This window comes from Drosophila erecta, unplaced genomic scaffold, assembly GCF_003286155.1.
Source record: "Drosophila erecta strain 14021-0224.00,06,07 unplaced genomic scaffold, DereRS2 tig00000021-arrow-pilon, whole genome shotgun sequence".
Classification (NCBI taxonomy): Eukaryota; Metazoa; Arthropoda; class Insecta; order Diptera; family Drosophilidae; genus Drosophila; species Drosophila erecta.
The window spans coordinates 22,761,832-22,780,070 of record NW_020825198.1 but is presented as its reverse complement, the minus strand read 5'-3'; the positions used below and the strand labels follow the sequence as shown (position 1 = coordinate 22,780,070).

At 44.8% G+C, this 18,239-nt stretch overlaps 2 protein-coding genes, 1 long non-coding RNA gene and 2 other non-coding genes across 5 annotated transcripts; 3 read left to right on the top strand and 2 right to left on the bottom strand.

The window, feature by feature from the left end:
- The first annotated feature begins 3,279 nt into the window (after positions 1–3,279).
- Trnae-cuc lies at positions 3,280–3,351 on the top strand. Its single transcript has one exon. It is a non-coding gene; the product is annotated as a tRNA-Glu (tRNA).
- A 4,530-nt stretch (positions 3,352–7,881) lies between these two features.
- Trnal-cag lies at positions 7,882–7,964 on the bottom strand. Its single transcript has one exon. It is a non-coding gene; the product is annotated as a tRNA-Leu (tRNA).
- Positions 7,965–13,378: 5,414 nt separating this feature from the next.
- LOC6544167 lies at positions 13,379–14,522 on the bottom strand. The gene has a single exon (XM_001973732.3). The coding sequence runs from the start codon at positions 14,451–14,453 to the stop codon at positions 13,953–13,955; it is 501 nt and encodes a 166-aa protein (XP_001973768.1). The 5' UTR covers positions 14,454–14,522; the 3' UTR covers positions 13,379–13,952.
- Positions 14,523–14,563: 41 nt separating this feature from the next.
- On the top strand, positions 14,564–15,017 carry LOC113563906. Its single transcript, XM_026977138.1, has one exon. It carries the CDS (start codon positions 14,576–14,578, stop codon positions 14,873–14,875), a length of 300 nt encoding a protein of 99 aa, XP_026832939.1. The 5' UTR covers positions 14,564–14,575; the 3' UTR covers positions 14,876–15,017.
- Positions 15,018–16,483: 1,466 nt separating this feature from the next.
- LOC113563872 lies at positions 16,484–18,110 on the top strand. Its single transcript, XR_003407646.1, has 2 exons — positions 16,484–16,552; positions 17,985–18,110. It is a non-coding gene; the product is annotated as an uncharacterized LOC113563872 (long non-coding RNA).
- Positions 18,111–18,239: the final 129 nt, after the last annotated feature.

Genomic DNA, 18,239 nt, shown 5'->3' with positions numbered 1-18,239 from the left:
AACCACTCCTGTTCTATTCAAATTGAAAACATAAGGTCCTTTTTCTTGCGGATGCGATTCTTATTGGTTTTAATAAAATGCCAAATGTGTCCTGACTTGTTGGGTCTTACACACATTTAAAAAATACAATGCTTATAATGTAGATCATTTTAAAAGTATCTATATATACTACATAGTATAAGTATCTATAGATATACTTGTATGTAAAAAGGGGAACGCGTGTGATGCTAAGCACTATGATTGTGATAAAATAACAAATTTTTTCCAAAAATAGTAACTAAGCAAAAATAATCACAATTTCTTATAAAAGATGCATTTTACCAACATTGCGTTCTTTGCCTTGCTTCGTCATTATGAGGAATTCGTGCCACAGTGGTAGTGCAGATAGAAAAGGTAACTATTTAAAAGAATTTAAGTAGGGAATTTAAGCATCCGTTTTTGCAAACATACATGTCAGAATGTAAAAGAAAAAGATTTTTTTACTTGGCGTTGGAAAATCGTTTTTATTTTATTAATGATTTGAGTTCCATCAGCGCACGAACTACCATCAGCTTGAAGCTTAATTAGAAGCGGAAATGCCAGAAGAAAATGTTATTGATCAGCTGTCTATGAAGAATTGACAAGACAGCGACCGGAGGGGTTTTTGGCGACAACATTGCATGGTAATTAAAATTAATTTTCGAAAAAACTCGGGCATCATCGAAAAGTGAGCAGCGCCAAACGAGCCAGGAGTAATGATTTCCAGCGAGTTGGCTCTGGAAGTTGTGGCCGAAGTCTCTACTCGGTCAGTTGGCGGCAGAGAAATCTAGTTTTCCCAGTTCGGTCCCGTAATGATAAATGGTGTCTGGTTAGCGCAGCGCCAAAAGAGAAACAAGTTCACCTGCCAGAAGACAGCCCAAAAGCCGTCTCCAGTACTAAGCCTTCTGCGGGAAAGTCTAATAATTCTGCGGACTGCAAGTTGGGGAGTCGAGTCCGCGACGTGTTGTATTTCAATTAGAGTAAAGTCGTCCTATACCCCAATTAGCAACAAAGTAACTGGCAATGTGTGTTTTCGCTATTATCATTTAAATTTATGTTATGGTCCTACACACATACCACATGCGACCACTAGCAGCAGCTCGATCTTGGGCACGGCATGCATCCGAAGTGGTTGGCCAATTTGTTAGAAGCTGCTTCGGCATTCAATGGGCCTCGATCAGGAGCAAGCTGCTGTCATTGTGGTGCCCCGCAGGAAAATCGCTGGAAGCCGCCGACTTAGGGCCTTTACCTTAAAAGCTAAAGATTATAGCATAACGTTTTCAAACACTGGCCAATTTAGGTTTCTTTATTATATATTGGGCAGAAAAAGCTTAGCAATCGGGTTTTCAAGAAAATCGGGTAGATCGGACATTATAAATCCCCTACGTACAATGTCGAGAAAAAGTAAAAAATCGTAAAACAATCAGCATTAAATGGAATGAAATATTATCCCGATTTGAAGCGATTTCTCCTAGCCACTCACTATTACGATAAATTTCTTAATTTTCTTAAATATCGGTAGAAATAAACAAAAAATAAAAGAATGAAACACAATTTTTCAATAGTGTGGGCGTGGCAGTTTTTCGCGTGCTTAATCTCAACGTTCTAGCTCTTGTAGTTCCTGAGATCGAGGCGTTCATACGGACAGACGGACATGGCCAGATCGAGTCCGCTATTGATCCTGATCAAGAACATATGTACTTTATATGGTTAGAAACGCTTCCTTCTGCCTGTTAAATACTTTTCAAGGAATCTACTATACCCTATTTCTCTACGAGTAACGGGTATAACTACTATTCATGATCGTCGTTTTCATACGATAGTTGCACAATTCGAAGAATAAAATAAAACCTGTCTATATTAAACCTAAGTTTTTTTCTAAACATTAATAAATATGCACATATTCATATATCTTATTATATATTCATATAATATATATTTTATATATATATATATATTTATATATACAGTAGAATCCGGTTATAGGGACTTTCAAAGGACGATTTTACGTTATACCCCGAAGACACACTAACAGAACGGAGCATTTTTTCTTCGACGGAGAAGTACTTTCATGCGCATTTAGTGCATTAATTCACATTTAGCGAATTTGAGCATTAAAATTTATTGGAAAAAAGAAGAAAAAACTAGAAATATAATGGGACATCTCATGGAATATAGGCATGAGGTCTACACACGCACGCTGTAAAAATTTTCGTGATTTTTTGTATTTTTTTTTTGCATGTGTTTTAAATAATTACTGTAAGTTATTGTAAATATTTTTCTGTATTTTTTTTTGGCTCGTCGCAATATTCGGTTGAATTATGAAAAATTTCGTCGGTATAAGCGGTTTGTCGCTAAAAGCGGAGACGTACTAACCGGAGGTCCTTTCATATAACGTTGTATGGGGACAACCAAGCCATCGAGTTTCCGTCGCAATAACCGGACTGACGCTATAAGCGGAGTCGTTATAACCGGATTCTACCATATTTATATATATTTTCCTGTGCCGTAATAAGAAGAGTCATTTCAGTATTTTAAGTTGACAAATTCCGGACTAGACGGATTCGACCAAGTCCGAAAAATGTCAAGTTAATACAAATATTTTAAGAAGTGTGTTACAAGAGCCACGATGATATAAAAAATGGCCTGTAATCTTCTGTTGAAGCGGCTGCAGCTTTTCTGATGCCACACGCTCGTTCGCCCCCACACCTGACGCCTTTCCATGAGCACCGTGCTGCTCTTTTAATAAATGAAAATGTTTTTAATTAATATGCTTCAATATGTCGAGTGGGGCTCACAGCCAGCGCCTGAAAGAGTCAACCCCTGCACGGCGATCTGTAGCTAAATCCTACCCCCACATCGCCACCCACTTCCCCCCACCCTTCTCAGCAGCCATCCTTCCTTGTGTTTCGTTGCAATTTGCATGTGGCGCTCGAGCTTTATTGTTGTTGGGTTCAAGTCCACGGGCTACATTTTCATACATACTTCATGAGCAGAAAAAGAATGCGGCGTTAATATACATAAGCGTATGTATGGGCATACATGGGAGTACATATGTGCCAAAATAATAAGAAGTCCCTCGATTACGCCATGATAAGTTCAATTGCGGCACTGTTTCAAGCTTGTATTTTGAATAACTTGTTAAACAGCGTCCGAATTCAATCGCACGTGCACGAGTCTCCCTGTGGCTGAATTTCTATTTATAGCACAAGAGAGGTTGAATGTGCCGCAAGTTGCTAGTTTACACGACTGAATTGTACATCCCATATTGTCTAGTGGTTAGGATACCCGGCTCTCACCCGGGAGGCCCGGGTTCAATTCCCGGTATGGGAAGGTGTGAAAGACTTTTTTTTTAACTAATGTGTGAAACACTTTTTTTTTAACTAATGTAATGTTAATGGCCGTCAAATTTTTGTTTTTTTATTTTTTAAGAGTATGCCCAGAATACCATCTCAGTGGTGGTGACACTCGCATTTAAGCTATGTAATTAAGCTTTCGCCCCATTCCGCCCACTGCCGGAAAGTATTTTGATTCATATGCCATACATGCATCAATGTCCGCTTCGTCTATTATCTGAGTTTCCAAATCCATATTCATCTGTCGCTTGTCGGTTGGTCCGTCTGAAAGTCGGGCTGCCTGCCTGGGAGCTCTGCCGGTTCTGCTATCTGATGAATGATTTCCCGAAAGAGCTTTATCACCAACTCTCGACGTCCATCGGCAATGGGAAGTGCTATGATATGAGCAAAAGTTGAAGAGTGGGCTTGTTGACGGGCTCTGCCGCTTCCATTGATTGCTTTGGATGCAGTGCACCACGCCCGCCCCGAAATGCGGTCCAAGTGCATTGATTAATCAATGTATGTAAGCTGAGATCCTAGGGAAAAGTTTTCGGATGCCATATCGACGCAGCCACGTGTGTTTCCCTAATAGGCCTCGGCCTGCCAAAAGAGCACCCTTTTGGGACAGACCGCAACTTTAGCACAGAAATGGCCATTCATTTGCAATTTTAATCGAGGGGGACTTGGCCGCGACAAGGCATTGCAATATTATTTAAAAATGCACAATTCTCTTGTTGCGGATATTGCACCTGACTGTGCACGCAGGATGTGTTCATGCTGCATGCATGTCCAGGGGACGTGCATCCCAAATTGGCAATCGTCTGTGTGCGGTTGAATTGCTGACAACACATCGAACAAGGTCCATCCAACATGCACCATCCACCTTCCACCCGCCAGCCGAAGCCTCCACATCCGCCAGAGTGGGTGGTTGGAGTGCAGCTGACAACCGGCTTCCAACTTCATTAGACGTTTTCCCGAGCGGGGCAGGGTGTCTCCTCCGGGGAGCATATGCCTGGCATCAGGAGGAGCGCTCGTCGGCCGAACCCTTTTGGGTGCATTCAAGGATGAGGCTCTGGCCGTGGATCTGGCCTCGGTCTGTTGCATCCACAATGCACAGGGCTTGGGAGTTGCCGAATGGGTGGGTTTTATGTCCATGCACATTTGCATTTTTTATGTTTACTCCATATATGTATGCATGCTGAAGTGGGGATGTGGACGTATGTATGTCCACGGCAACATGGGGATGCCTGCTATCCATCTCCCTCTTACTTTGCACTGCACTACGCTGCACTCATGCTGCCTCTCTTCCGCAACGAAAATCGATATCAACGAAATTTAAAATGCACTCTACTGTTTTCTTTGTTTTGTTTGCTCTTCCTGCGGAATCCTGCCTGCTGCAGTACGTAAGCCAAGTTTGTATGCATGCACGTGGAGCAAAGTCCTTTATCGCCCTCTAAGGGGTATCTCAGATGCGAGAGCAAGCCAACCCAGGCACTTGTATTTTAAGTACTCTAATTCCCAACGGAGAGGGAAGTTACGTGGGCAGCACATGTACATATATCCTCTTCAACATATTCTCTACAGGTTATTCCTGGATTGACTTTTGAAATATAATAGCTATAAGTGTCTAATGGAGTTTATAATTGTTTTGCTTTTATCTTATAATATTTTTATATTGTTTATAAATATATAAATAGGAATCGTGAATGCTGTGAAAAATATTTTTTTAAGTTTCGGGTATCGCTACACCCTTAAAGCACGCTTTTGTCCTCGTTCCTCGACTACAAGATACCTTTTACTCAGCTGATGTACAAGAAGAAATTTGAATATATTTCCTGGCCTCGGGCGGTTTGTGTGCGTTTGAGTGGGTGTGTCAAAATATTTTTGGCACACTGATAGAAAACAATCCTCATGCAAGATGAATTTGCTTAATCTCAACTTTCTAGCTCTTTTAGATCCCGAGATCTCGACGTTCATGCGGACAGACAGACGCTCATGGCCGGACCGACTCGTCTAGAGAAGATCAAGAATCAATGTTCGGAAGCCCTTTCTTCTAACAGTTACATAGTTTTTAAGGAATATAGTATACCCCTTTACTCTACGTGTAACGAGTGTAAAAAAATTATTTTAATGGCCTTTTTAATTACAGCGCGTGCCCGTTTGTTTGATTATTTGTCTCTCGTTCTCTTCTTCCTTTTTGACTATAATATTTTGAGTACTGGAACCATTTTTAGTAAAACAGTACATATTTGAAAAAGTATTTGCAATAAATGCACTACATAAAATGTATTAATCCGGCAGGCTTTAATGGAAAATTGCCGGTTGAACAAGTAAAAATTTTGTTATGGTGTGTCGTAATTGTAAATTGTGTATATCAAGAGTTTGCGAGTCTGAAGAGTCAATCGTATATTTCGAGGCGCTTAACACTGATACTAATACCCCAGCAGATTTTCATTTAGTGCATATTATCGATACGTACTGGCAAGTTAAATAGAATCCAATCCACAATTACAAGTGTGGGCCTAATACATAGTTACTTAAGTCTACTAGGAGTGACGTAGGGCCTTGAAAGATGTAAATAGATGGGCTGGGATAGCGGTCAAGGAATTATATTGTTTGTACGATTGGAAACGTTTCTTTCCACTTGTTACAATAGGTAACGCTATGTCCGACTAGCATATACCATCAAATATCATGGGAGTGCTAGGAAGATATTTCAAAATTTAGTTGGCATAGCGATTGAAATTCTGAAAAAAAAAAATATAAACAAAATGCTGACAATTTTTCAATTTGGCGTATCCATAAAAACTGTAAAAGCGAATAATAAAAAAAAAGGTTCAAATTTTTTAAAGTATGAGCGTAACCGTTATATCCATACTGCATACAGCTGCGGCTAAAATAATAGCACTACTGCAGGTGGAAAGTTGATTTCCTAAAAAAAATTATTGAATGTTTATTTTTTTTTAAAGTCAGATTGCATGAATAATAAGTACCATATGTTGTCTCTCTGAGTAAGAACATTTTACGTTTTTTTTTTGTTTTGCTTATTATTTTTAAAATATCCATTAGATCTGTTACTAATTTTGTTATTTCGATTGAAAATCATTGTAGTATTTAAGTTTAGTGAGTAAAATGATGAAAAAGTGTCAGAAAATACAGAAGCGCTGCGACAAACACGAAATGTGCTTATGGTGCTATTATTGTCACCGCAACTGTACATACAACGTATAGTGCAACAATACAAACGAGTATATTCTAAGCCAACCCAACTAGTGGAATATTACCTTACCATATTCAAATAAACCCTTTAATGACGGTAGCATTTAAGGAAATTAGTAAATTATATTTGGTGTGGGTAACTGTTTGTATAGGTTTTAAGTCTGTTGCCAAAAAGTAAAGCTGCTATGTGAAAAAACTAATAGATTTTAGACCGACCAATATTTTCGTCTCGTGTCTTCTATAGAGAATTATAAGATCTATAAGATACGATACTTTCAAATATTACATTTCCGGTCGAAGTCTATCTTTGCTTAATAATTATTAAGCCCATTATGTATCTTAACTGAAACTTATCCAGACAGAAGGACAGTAAATTTGGCGGGTCACTCACTCGTCGATAATCCAATTACGGGGTCATATTATCCATTAGCTATCAGGCACTGCTCATCGAAGTTCAGTGCGATTGCAGCCAATTGGTTTCGCTGCCAGGATGCCAGGCTGCAGCTGCAGCTGCAGTGCTGAGAGTGGCAATAGGTGCTGGCGACTAACGAACAATTAATTGAATATAACATTTAATTATTTTTGAAAAAGCATTGAAACGCCAAACAAAGGTCTGGCCCGGGCCTGCTGAGGATGCGGGTGTGGATGGGGATGTGGGTGTGGGTGTGGTAGGCTGGTGGCCGTAAACAGCATTGAATAAACACTGGAGTCCATGTACTATATAGCTGGGTGCACGTACCGTTCTATGTACAAGGCCCTGCATATGCTCCACCATGTCCACGGCTATGCCTCCCACTCGGGCGCTGGCCTGACCTGTACATGACGCACTTTAAGCCTACAGCAAGGGCCCATTCCGCCCCTGGTCCTCCGCCACAGTGGCTGTCTCTGTCGCTCTCGCTATCGCTGTCGCACTCGCCCTGCCACTTCCCTTGCACTTCCCCTGCCGCCCAGCAAAGGAGCTAGGACGGAGTATTAATGAAAATTTCGTACATCGAATTCGCATCATTAAAAAACGAAGGCTCGAAAATCGCATATGTGAAACTTTCCGGGATTTTTTAAGGGTTGCATGTGGGTTGTTTAATAAAAAAAATTTGGACATGCTGTATAAAAATCAATTCGGTCTGTGGGCTCTTATTTGCTGTAGTGGCAACAATGCGTGTATATAAAGGGCAGCAAATAGCGGCGAGTGTGTGTAGCATACCCATGTAAAATGTATTTTTGTTGCATTATTTCGGCCGGAGCAGCGACGATATGCGTCGAAAATACATTAACCACGACAAAATAAAACCACGCAAGCCCAAAAAATTCTTGTCAGAAGTGGGATTCGAACCCACGCCTACAGAGTAGACTGCGACCTGAACGCAGCGCCTTAGACCACTCGGCCATCCTGACACTTGGATTAATAGAACCCAGTGACAATTTTCCACAGCTCGATCACTTCCTGTTTGAGGAGCTAGGGAAAGTGCTCACACTGGGGTTTTTCGTTCCTATAAATTTCATTCTATGTTTACAGAGATAGCTTACATATACATACATATGTATACTTGCCTAAGAGTTCGTTTTCGAGAAAAGAGTGTTTGAAAATAGAAAATGAACAGAAAAATAGTACAAATAAATTACTAACTGCAGGGTCCCAACTTATGGCGCTGCATTCTTTACATTAATGCTATAAAATACGGAATGGATTCTTTTCAGAACCGCTGAACGATGCTCAGTCAGTTCCGTACTTGCAATTAGCCAATAAGCGGAATATGTTAGCCCTTAATGCGGGACCCCGAGGACCCCACATCGCAAATAGAATTGTGGATATTTACTGCAATGATTGGATAACTCGTTAATCATATATTGCAACACAAAGTGCCTGGGAATGGCACACAGCAACAACTTATTATAATTTTCCCCACCACCGATCAATCAGCCCAGCCACATTCAATTATTGTGTAGACATGTATCGCAATGCATACATATCGTATGTACTTCTGACCTATGTATTACCACATTGTGATTTGGCGTGCACAGAGGGCTAGGATCCTCCGATGAGCTTTTTACTAATATCCCATTTTGAACCGAGTACATGGCCCACGCACTTACACAGGCGCAGCTCATTTACCAGTCATATATGCGAGCTGCACTTCCAGGAGACTGGAAGTGGAGTGGGCCGCACTGGTTTGGGCTACGCAAAATGACAATAAAATAGCAAAAAATGGCAAAAAATGGCAAAAAATCCGAAACAAGAGCGCTGTACACGGCAGAAAACAACGAGCGCGAATATAATGCGTTGCTGCTGATGGGCGGTTGCAGATGGCACGCCCTCTTGGGGTTGCCTTTTGGTTGGTCGGCGAGTCTGCGTGACTGCAGCTGAAAAAACGGGCGAAAATTAATAATAAATTGTATAATAATTTCTTTTTTATGGAAAACTGGGCGGGTTGCAGTGGCAAATCCCTTACAAATATGCCATATATTGGCGGAAATCAGCCACGCTAAAATTAAGTACTTGACTTTACATAGCTACAGATGTTTATTATAGCTACAAAAATAGTACTAGGTAGCAAATATATATGCATAGCTAGTCTCGAATAAATCCTGCATCCCTATGAGCAGAATGATAACGAGTACATGTCCATCAGCCAGTGGATAGTATGGAGATCATCCATCGATGAGCGAAGTCCAGATCCAGCTCAAACTGTGAATGATTGGCGCCGCGTGAACAGGCAATGAATCCACTTTTTGTGTGCAAACGCACCTAAAAAAGAATTAAAAACAGAGCAGCGAATGAAATGGCAGACGGAGACGCGGTAGGAGATCCGTATTCCGAAATCCACCGGACAATTGTCCGGCCCACTGGGGTTGGGACAGGGTGCGACAAGGAAAGGGATTGGGGATGGAGTGCATTAATGCACTGCTGCTGCTGCTGCTGCTGCAGCCGCAGTCCACGCACGCTGCAGTTGCTGATTATGTTGATGACGATGCGCAAACATCAAAATAATCGAATAAATTAAAACGCCCGAAGAGGGAAGCACACAAAACTCAATCGACACCCACTGGGTGGTGGCAAATAAGCTGGGGGTGGTTGGGCCACCCATTCGCCATTCGCATTAATAGGGTTGCTAATTATTAACGTTTGCGGCCCAGCAATCCCGGATCCCGGTTGACGGTTCCCGGATCCCGGATCCCGGATCTCCGTTCCCCAAACCCCAAGCCGCGAAACCCATCCACCATTCCGGCCCACTTTTGTGGCTTGGCGCCCAGTGTGTCGACTCTCATAATGAGTTTTTTCTGGCTGCAGTTTTGTTGCTGGGGCTGCGACAAATGCGGCAGTGCGTCGTGTCGGGGCAAAATCAGTTTCGAAAATGCTTTGTCAACAGCAACACACATTCAAAATTTTCGGTTTAGTCGCATAAGTTTTATTTTGCCTGAGTTAGTAGCACTTTACAACTTTGGCTCGCCACTTGGTTCTGTGTTGGAAAATTCTCCTGATTTCCTGCCAAAAGGGAAAGTCCCTGAGTGAGTGAGCCTGTGTGTGTGTGTGTGTGTGTGTGTGTGGGTGCCTGCGCGCCAGTGGGTGTCCAGTCTAAATCTAAGCGCATCCTGCGAGCAGCCCCCAAAAGCCCAGCAGCAGCATCAGTCAGCTCCGCCGCATGGGGATGTGTGTTGTGTTTTGATGTAAATTATGCAAATACTACCCGTATTTCAGCCCTAAACCGCAGTGGGCGCAAGCCCCCCACTCCCCACCGCCCACCGCCTGCCTATTGCTCTATTACGCTGGCGTCGGCGTTGTCGCTGTTGTTGTTGCTGCGGCTGGTGCTTGCGGTTTTGTTTTTGCCGCTAGTTAGCTGCGCTGGCCGATGCATCTGATTAACAAAATTAGTTTAGAAAACTCCGCTCTCGCGTTCGAAACAAACAAATATTGTTCGCTTTTTCGACAAAAATAAAATGACCTGAAGAGAAGTGTTTGCCGCCCGCTTTTATTTTCGTATTACTGAAAGTGCACTACAAAATATTTAAGCCATGGTATGCGAGTAATACGAGTGTACAAGTCCTTAACTTTGACTAAGTGCAAGAAACTTTTAAACAAATGTGCAACTTTTAGAGTGAATTTCTCGTGTTGGAAGCTAATTTTGGATTTACTCTGGGTTTTCCACCAGGGACAGTCTTTTATCCGGAGGCCTGTTCATAAAAATGACCTTAAATGATGGCAATAAGACCTCAGTTAGTAGCTTGTGCGGTCCAGATAGGTCAGTTAATAGTTTCAAGTCCCAGAAAAGTTAGGCCGCTACAGCTCAGGGAAACTACAATGTATCTTTAAACGGCGAGTGGCTGAAAGGAAGTTGCTGCATCCTTTGAAAGTCTTCGGTTCGCTTTAATTTTCATTAGGACTGTGTGCGTGCTCGCCTGTGTTCCCGACCTCGAAGAGTTTTGTTAACCCTTTTGTGATCTATTTTCTAGCTGTGGCATCGGGCATCGTTTCTGTGTCGCGAGAAGAAGAGGCGACTCCCGACGCGACGAAGACTGTTCTTGAATGAAAGTCAAAGTAAAAACGGGCAAACGGCAAAACAACAAAGACCTAAACAAAATACAAAATACAAAACGACACACGAAGCGAAAGGCACGAGGGGGGTCGGTGGGGGCTGGCAGCTAGAAAGTGCGCCGGAGAGCGCCAAACTTTGATAAGGCTAAAGCAAAACAAAACGGAGGGCTTGCTGGCGAAAACGGGGGCCCGTCGCCGGGAAAAACAAACAAGTAGCGCGATCCGTTCGGCTTTCCGTCGCAAGAAGACTACAAGGACGAGAAGGCGAAGAGGAATGGAGCGCGAGAATGAGAGCGACTCGCGGGGGTTGGCGGCAGTGGGCGGCGATGGGCGGCAGTGGGCGCCACTGGGCGGCAGTGGGTGGTGGGGGGCTGCTCAGGTGCGTTACCGGGTTGAATGCACGCCGCGCGAGAGCGAGACAGCCGATTGACGCTGCATTCTCGCGACATTGTCGCTCTCACCCTTCCTCGCTCTCTCATTCTCTCTCTTTGCGCATGCGCAAAGTTCCCAGCCCGTGGATGAGCAAGAGCAGGGTGTGGGGTGGGGGATGGGCGGGGGATGGTGGGTATGGCGTGGGTCATATGTAACACAGGGGATGCGGGGGTGCGGTGGGTTGGGACAGGTGCAATTTATTTATTTATTTCGATTCATTTCCGCTTTTGTGTGGGACTAAATGAAAACTCATTTCCCTTTGATGTGTGCTCCGCTCCTTATTCACTTTTCCTCGGACTCTGATAGAGCGAGGTGGTCATAGTCAGCCGAAGCGGAGAAAGCGAGAGGCAGCGAGTGGTCGTCGCTCGCTATTGCTCTCTCTGTTTTTGGGTGCTGCTGCGCGATAATGAAAAAGTGTAATGCACCAAAAAGTGACATAAGGCTGTAAATTAAGCAACAACAACGACAGCGACAACGGGCTTAAACTCTGCCCTGTACATATGTGCTGTGATATACTTGCATACATAAAAATGTATGCGGTACATACATACATAGGTGAGGAAATATATGTGCATATAATCGGTTATTTACAGTTATCTGCATATCCTGATGAGAACCAGCCACTGCCCCAAACTGTGGGGGTTGGTGGGTGGCTTTGGGTGGCTTTGGGTGGCCTTGGGTGGCACTGGCTTTCATCCCGGGGCAGCCTACGTCCGAACGGAGCTCCCGTGAGGGCTTTTTGGGGCCAACTCGTTTATGTTTCGCCATCAAATTAAAAGTCATTTCACTGCAAATTACAAAAATGGTAATCGCGCGTCCAGGTGCCCACATGGGCACATCCACCTCCGGGTTTTATTGAATTCCTGCTCCTGCTAATCGACGCCCTTTGTAAGAAGATCTGCTCAGGGTCGCAGAACAAAATGTCATCTGACATTTTTAGTATATGCTTTACTTTGCCGCAGCTTCTTTTAGATAAATCCTTTACCCTAACTTAATACTGAATGCATTTAAATAAGCAATCTTGAATTAGTCTTTCTTAGCGCACTATAAAGATTTTAGAATAGTCTCTGATACTACATTATATTGAATTTAATTAATAACCGCCTTTGGCGCAATTATGTATCTTTAATTGAGAAAGTATCCCGGTCCGCTCAAATACGCCATATGCAGTGATGCCATTGGAGATGAGACTGCCCCACAGATATGTACCTAATACGAGCTAATGCTAATTTAGAAGGCCATGAGGGAAACCCCAAGTCTGCTCCGCCGAAATTCATCTTTATTGGGTTCTATTTCTCTTGTTGATCTTTCTGCTGGCACCGGGGGCATATGCTGCGTAGGGAGCGGGCCGGACAAAATTTACATAGCCACAGTCGACAAAGTCACAAAAACAACAGCGACCAAAACCGGCTTGCCAGCTCAGCTCACACACGAACAAAACTCACCCACATATGCAGGCCCCACACAAGATAACAGCGGCAACAACAAGAACAGCCGAATACAACAGAAACCGGCTTTTTGTGTGACCTAATATTTGAGCTAACTACTTTGGCAAAAGGCGAACTGAATTCGCACTGGCGAGCGCTCCATGAAGTGAGTTCGCTATTCGCTCGCGATAAGATTAGAGCATGCGAGTATCACAACGGGACGAGGCGAAAAGGGCGCCTTATCGCCAGATAGGCCGCAAAGCAGAGCAGGGAGCTGTCGCCGTGGCAATATCTCGGCCAGCTCCATAAGGAGGCAAACAAAAACACTGCGCTTTGGACGGGTGTTCTTCCAGTGTCCCGAAGGGGGCCCTGCGGGAGGTATACCTAAAATAACAATAGCGAGTTGCCGGAGCAACAACTACTTGATGTTTGCCTTTTATTTGGATTATGTATACGCCGTGTGTGACTTGGCGATGGTGATGGCGCTGATGAGGTACCGTAGTGCCAGGGGGGGAGGTCCAAATCGAACTCGAACTCGAACTCGAAATCGGAATCGGAATCTGAGTGCGAGCGTGAACGTGAATGTGAATTTGAATAGGAATCGGAATCGGAATCTAAATCGGAGGGAGAGTGGAAGCTTTCAGCGTTCGCTCGCATTCGACTTTTTGCACCGGCAAAAAAAACTAAGCTGCCGGCAAATTTTTTTGTGCACACTCTCCGACCGTCCTGGCTCCCCCGCCCCCGCCCCCTCCTCGCCACGGGTGCGGGCTCTCTCTCTGCACTTGACGTGCCCTCTCGCCAGAGTGCTCTAGTGTTTTACATTGCTGTCGTTAGTATTGGCGCCAAACGAGAGCACCTATTGTTGGCATTGCGGCGTTGCCACGCTTCATGGCTTAGATGGGGAGGTAGCCGCCTCGCTTTGTGGAAGAACTTTGTGGGAAGGCTCGTGGGCATCTGCAACGTGTTCCAGATCCTGCCCGATCCGTCCAAGCACTAGATCAGATCACTCCCCCCCTCGCACTGCCCGTACTCCACGTACCGCACATATCCTTCGCAGTCCCACTCGTCGTATTCCCCGTCCTCCTCGGAGTCCACGTCCAGTTGCCCGCCCGCCATTAGAGCCAGCTCAAAGTTACCCTGTCCCCGCCGACTGTGCATGTCCAGAAGAATTTCTCCGTCCGCTCCGAATTCCACGTCGCTGTCCTCATTGAGGTAGTCGTCCTCTCTTAGCTCATCCAGGCGCTCGAGGCTGCCAAGCATGGTGAGTTGGGAAAGACGACAGGAAAGATTCGTGTTTTTGGCAGAGGGCCTGATCGTACTATCGCGGGCAGGTCCACCGCTCTGGGTCCGATTCCTTCCTGGCAGGTGTCGCGGTCTGAAGATGGGAGTCCGCCTATACAGCTTTAGCAGGAGCGTGAGCGCCTTGTTCCTGGCCATGAGCAGCAGCTGCCCCATCCATGGCTGCTTGCGACTGATCAGAAAAGAGGCTCTCATAGCGGGACTAGTTGACTGGAACAGTGTTTCGTGTTTTTCAGTATAATTCAAAGTTCTAGCTCCTCGAGCTGTCAAGCAAACGTCCCATTTAAATACAGTTTGGAAAATCAGTTGAAAACACTATGAGTAAATCTAGATCTGATATGTTTGGGTCCTCGGACAGGAGTTGCAAGAAGAAAGTCGCTCAGGTAGCTGGTCTAAGGCTTCGCGGGAAGCCAAGCTATGTTGTGTGCCGGGGAAAGATGGCTCCCGAACTCACGGAAGTCGATAGCTCGACTGACCTCAGACAACCTTGCAACGTAGCTCTCCAGCAAGGAGTTCAAGACATTATGAAGCACCAACAGAACATAGTTAAACTGGTGGATGGTATGTACAGGGACATCGCTGGGACATCGTCAGAAAGGTTTCGAGCAGAGGAATGATTACACTAACTAGTTGGCCACCGAGTGGTGTGGGCTATGTGAAAAATTTTCAGTTAAGCTAATATTGATTGCGATCCAAGTTTCATACATCCAGTCCATTCCAACCAATGCATTTGTGTGCCCGCGACATTTATTGCTTTACTGCGCTTCAATTGGCATTATCATTTTGTTTTTAATAAATATTTATAAGTGAATACTTTTGTTTTTCTGCTGATAGTACCGGATAGGACGGAGCCCCCCATTGCCCAGCGCAAAAACAACGGCGGCTGATTAAGCCAGCGCAGTCGATGGAGATAAGTTTATATATAGCATTTGGCATATGTTTCCATTGAGTACTAGGTGAAGCGGGCTGAAATATGGTCGAATTTTCATAACTCGACCAACCATCGAACTTTTCTCCTCAGGCTTCTTACTAAAGTCCAAGCTACAGAAGGCTCAATTTCCCTTCTCAGGATGAGAATTCTAAAATGCTTTAGGCGATCGTGTATATGAGCGGAAAAGTATTTACTGCATATGTACATATGTGGGGTCGCAAATGTCTACTTTACTACGTTAAAATCGAATAGTGAAGATTAGAAACTCTGTTAAATGTGTACGAATGAGAACTAAACCTAGTTGACTGGTTCAGGTGTCCCGAGTACCTCGAGTCCGCTGGTAAGGCTTTAAGTTCCGGACTTAAAGTTGGCGCGTCAACGGACTCCTGCCTCCTCTACGTCGGCTGGTGGCTGCGACTGATTTACCCACTTCTAAGCTCGACCAGTTTCCAAATCGTAACACTTTCACGCGCTGCCGCCAAAAGCAACCACATCGCCAGACGGCCGGCCGAGGGTTCCGCGCAGGGGGAGGGCTAGCCAAGCCCCCCTGGGGCCCAGACGCGTCCCTTTCCCACCCATGGCCTGGCATACCCCTTGCGGAAACTCAGAAAGGGGCAACAAAACCTCAGCTGCAAAGGCACGCGACGCAAGGCCGCAGTTGCAGCGACGCGCGCGTCGACCGCGGGACTCATGTGAGTCGCGAGACACGAGTGTCTGTGGGCTCAGATGTAGATACACCACATCCACAGCCACATCCACATCTACATCCACGTCCATATCCACATCCATATACACAACCATATACACATCCAGGTCCACACACGCCTCCCCGTTAAGTTGCTTTTTGCAAACTCTTTGCCAACGCTTTGGATGCTTTTTGTTGTTTGCTTTGCCTCCGCTCCCCGTTCCTATCTATGTCTGTCTCTCACACACACACGGGCAGAGTCTTGAGTAGCGCTCTCGCAGCACTTGTTTCTCTCGCAGGGCTACTCACTGGTGGGTGGGGGTGTGGGAAGGTGTCGGCGCATGGGATGGGGCGCAATTCTCGTTCTCGTTGTCTCTTTGCGTTCGCTTCGTTCGATTTTCGCTACGCTGTTGTTGTCCGAGCGAGAGTCCGTAAAAAGCTTTGTTCGCCAACCGCCAACCGCCAGCTCCGCACCCCGCCGTCAGCCTCCTTCACCCCCCCCAAGAAGGTTTAGTCAGTTTCTTTTTGACTCTCTCAGCTCTCGCGGCTCCTGATGCTGCCGACGCCGACGTCAGCCGCGACCGCGACTGCGACTGCGGCTTGGCCATCGCCGCTTTCATGGGTTCTTGAGCGTATGCAAAAGATTTTTGCACATATTCATCTTTTTGGCCGTTTTCGGTGCGTTTCGCGGAGCTCTGCGGCTCTTGGAGTGTTCGCGCGAATTTCCAGCATTTTTGCGCGCCCAAAGAAATCGTATTTCCCGTGCTTCTGTTCTGGCTCTGGGTCTCTGACCAAATCTTTTGCGTTCTGGGTGAAACCTCGGAGTCCGGGGCAGGGCCGCCTCTAAATTCCTCGACTCAAAATCGGATTTAATTCGCCATATAGAGGCTGCTACTTTCTACACCCTCAATTGCTAAAAAGAACCTAGCTGGAAGGCTCTATGACTTGAACTTTTGTCGTGACATATAGTGCTTCGAGCTACGAAAAATTGACTGTACACGCTTTTCGTGGTTTGGGAAGATTGCGAGTCCGAGCTGCGTGTGGTTCTGTGAGATCTAAAGTGTGCGGAAAGCTTTGCGTAGGACCATTCTCATCCGAAGTGAATAGTGCTTAAGCAAGCAACATTGTCAGTTGGAGTTGGTGCTCTAACCATTGTTCTTACTTCTGGAAAGTTGCAGTTATCTGCCAAATACACTGCAACGCCCTTTAATGCACCCGTTAGTTTGCCCAGCCTGAAAGCAGAGCCGCTGACGATATTGTCTTTCCCCGATGCGGTTCAACAATTTCTGTTCAACTATTCGGAACATTGTGTTTCAGTGTTTGGCGGGTGGAATTGGCGGTGCCGCCGGTCGAACCACTTTACCACCCATAGCGCTTCATGTTAAAAAGCGCTCTTAAACTCTGTGTACTTGTGTGGGCTGTATCGCTACCCATTAATCTGCCCCGCAAACAGTGCAGTCGCCGTCGCCTAACTTTTATTCAGCTGGCTTGGCGTTGCCGCAGCTTTCTCGCCTGTGTTGTTGTACGAACTAGATCGTATCGCAGTTGCCTGTTTTGCTTAGTTTGATGGGGTTTGCTTTGTTTTCCGCGCCCGATTTCATCGTCTGGCGGCGTTTTGAACTTGAAAATTTTGTTGGTCGCTTAGTTTTCCCGTGTTTTCAGCTTTCCGGCATTGTCCTTGCGCCCTCTCTCCAGCTCTCTCCGAGCGGCTCTCTTCGAGGTCCTACCCGGTGTTTAGACAATGCGTGCCCCTATACAAAACACCAGTACCTGGGGTTAGGAATAGCAGTTAGGAGTAGCAGTGGGTGTGTGGGTGTATGTGCGTGCGAATGGATTTGTTTTAGGTAGAAGTGTGGGGTATCTGTGCCATGTGTTGATTGTGTTTGGGCAACATCCAGAGGAGGCAACATCCCAGAGCCAAGAACTTGATTGCACGATTAACTCAGTTTTCTTTGGCTGCACTGTAACATAATTTACTAAATTTAATAGGCTTTTATAAGCCACTGGCAGTTTTCGGATACCACTTTCAGATGCAAAGTCGATGGGATCCAAAAACTGTTGGTATGCTTTTCTCACATGGTCACTAATCGAACGTACTTTATATTTGCAGGTGCTTTTTGACTGTTTGGAACATTTTTAAACATTACGTTAAAACGTTGTTGATACTTACTGAAATATTGTTTTGTTTAACAAATAATAATATAACCACTATAATAATGTCAGCATAATACCAAACGAAGGGAACGAAGATCAGAGCATATTATAATACAAATGTAATAAAAGAAAAACGACAACGATAACAAATTATTTGCCATCAGTTAACTTTTTATTTCAAACATTCTTATTAAAAAATAACTAAATGATT